A 2,179-nucleotide genomic window follows, 5' to 3' on the forward strand; every position below is an offset into this window, starting at 1 on the left:
TCCTTGAGTAGATGTTAATGATACTTGTTATATAAGCTATAAAGTATAAACATAGAATTTCAAAATACTACATAATTGCAAAAGAACTATATTTAAATACATTGATTGCCTGGTACAGGTATTACTATTAAACATGAATCATTTTCCTAAACTCTTCAACAATCATTGCCTAAGACATTTTATTACATATATCCCCCTTTTGTCAAAATAAAGACAAGGATGGGCCAGTGCAAAATTTCAGAAAATCTGAGCTCCACAGACTCACTCATACACTATCTGGGACCAGCATTGAGTGCAGCCATGTGAAAAATTTTAACAAAAAAAATCTATCTTACTGTTAAATCTAACAGCTAAGCATATTTTGTGTGTGCAGTAAAAGCAAATAAACCAACCTGCAAGTGGAAAAACGAGCTTGGAACATCCTTGTATTACAGAGTTTCTTTGAGTAAACAGTGGTCACTCATCTTGCTTTTCTTCTAGTCACAATTTTTTTCAAAATCTTTAAAGATTCAAACATGAATACAAATGCTGTCTAGTCACTTTAAATGAAGTGAAATCTTTATACACTGGGCTATCATTCATGTTAAATATTTACGAGTCTGTCTATTTTTGCCACAGTTAACATTTCAGAAACACATCAACAGTTTAATCTTTACCAGTCCTGGAAACCACTGGAAGGCCCAGCAGGTGGGTGGTTACCTGGGTTTGCTGAAGTCTGAGAAGTACATCTCAGCTAGCAGGTGCCACTGGATGCCCCCGTTGTTGCTGTACTGGAGGAGGACGCCCTCCTCTCTGCTGTCGGGCTTGTTGCACGTGGCACTCTCTCCACCTATCTGGATGTAGAACTGGACAAAGTCCACCCAAGAAGTATCCAGATCCCAGCTCACCAATTGTCTTTTCCCAGCCTTTCAAAAAAACAGAAGAATCACAGACTCAATCATCTGGAAGTTCTCTGGCATTTTGTTGTTTCAGTTTCGAATTCACACGAGCGTGCTAGCACTATGTGGAGATGGTTTTGTTTCCATTTATTGTTGAGAGGTGCAAGTTATGCCATTTAGCTATCTCTGGTCTGGCTATGGTAACTGTTCCCGGATAAGTTTGCCTAATCTCTACATCACTGATTCCCAGACTTGGTTATGAGACCCTTGGAAATTGCTAATTATACCAAAGAGTACTTGAAAGTTTTAAAAAATAAAGCAAAATTAATTTTAACTAAAATGCTCCCAATCCTCGCCTTGTAAATCTCCTCCAGGCAGAAGAAAGACTATATACTTTGAAATCAGTTGGAGCTGGGTTTGAATCTCAGCCCATTATTCATACTGTTCACCTTTTTGTTTGCCTGTATAGTTCTTTAGTCACTTTACTGAACTGGGTGGTGTGACCTTTCTGAGCTTTTATTTTCCTCAAAGGTACAATATGGACAATACTGCCTTCCTCATAGGGTGTTATGACAATTACATGAAATAACATGTTGTATGTAACTTGCGTGACACACCTCATGCCTTCCTGAGGGAACATCCTCTCCAGAGATATGCCCTGACCCTAAAGTGAACCAGGTGAGATAGAAATTTCTTGACAAAAAGAGTCCTTGAGCCTCTCAACCTCCTAGTCTGTCTCTCTCTCTCTCTCTCTCTCTCTCTCAAGTAGAGAGGTTGGGAGGGATCACTTAAATGAGTTTTTGCAACCACTAAAGGGTCTCTTTGTTTCTTAAAAGTGATAAATTTCCTCAAATCCAGTACCTCACTTAGTGTCCCCTGCAGGCGACAGTCCTGTTGTGAGGTGTTAGATACAAAATACCCAAGGTTTGTCATTGTTCCTGTGGTGCCTACATGATTTCATGCCAATGGGACTAAAAAAGGGTTTGTTTATGAGATTCTTCCACCCAAACAGCTTCTGCCAAAGCTAATCCATGAACTTCTCTGAACTGGTCTTGGAGAGCTCCCGAGGAGTTCAATTAAAAATCAGGAAGAAAAACTGAGATAGTATACACAGTATTGGAGAAAAACAGCCCTCAGATTTACAATTTAAACTCTACTCTAATCCACTAAATCAATTAAGAAAGGGTTTCAGTTATTAGAAGTCACAGGGGAAGTACTTGGAGCTAATTAAAAGAGTACACTGCTACTGATAGGTCTAAAGCCAATTAAGAGATTCCAATATAAATGAGGATGCTAGAAAA

The 2,179-nt window shown here is 38.8% G+C and overlaps 1 protein-coding gene across 1 annotated transcript in view; it reads right to left on the bottom strand.

Moving 5' to 3' along the window:
• RELN (reelin) overlaps positions 1-2,179 on the bottom strand; it is a 462,655-nt gene that overhangs the window by 122,656 nt on the left and 337,820 nt on the right. The window contains exon 25 of the mRNA XM_012650296.1: positions 700-905. Within this exon, the coding sequence (XP_012505750.1) occupies positions 700-905 (206 nt within the window). The remainder of the gene's footprint in view (positions 1-699; positions 906-2,179) is intronic.

The sequence above is a fragment of the Propithecus coquereli genome, unplaced genomic scaffold, assembly GCF_000956105.1.
Source record: "Propithecus coquereli isolate 6110/MARCELLA unplaced genomic scaffold, Pcoq_1.0 Scaffold32, whole genome shotgun sequence".
In the NCBI taxonomy this organism is placed as follows: domain Eukaryota; kingdom Metazoa; phylum Chordata; class Mammalia; order Primates; family Indriidae; genus Propithecus; species Propithecus coquereli.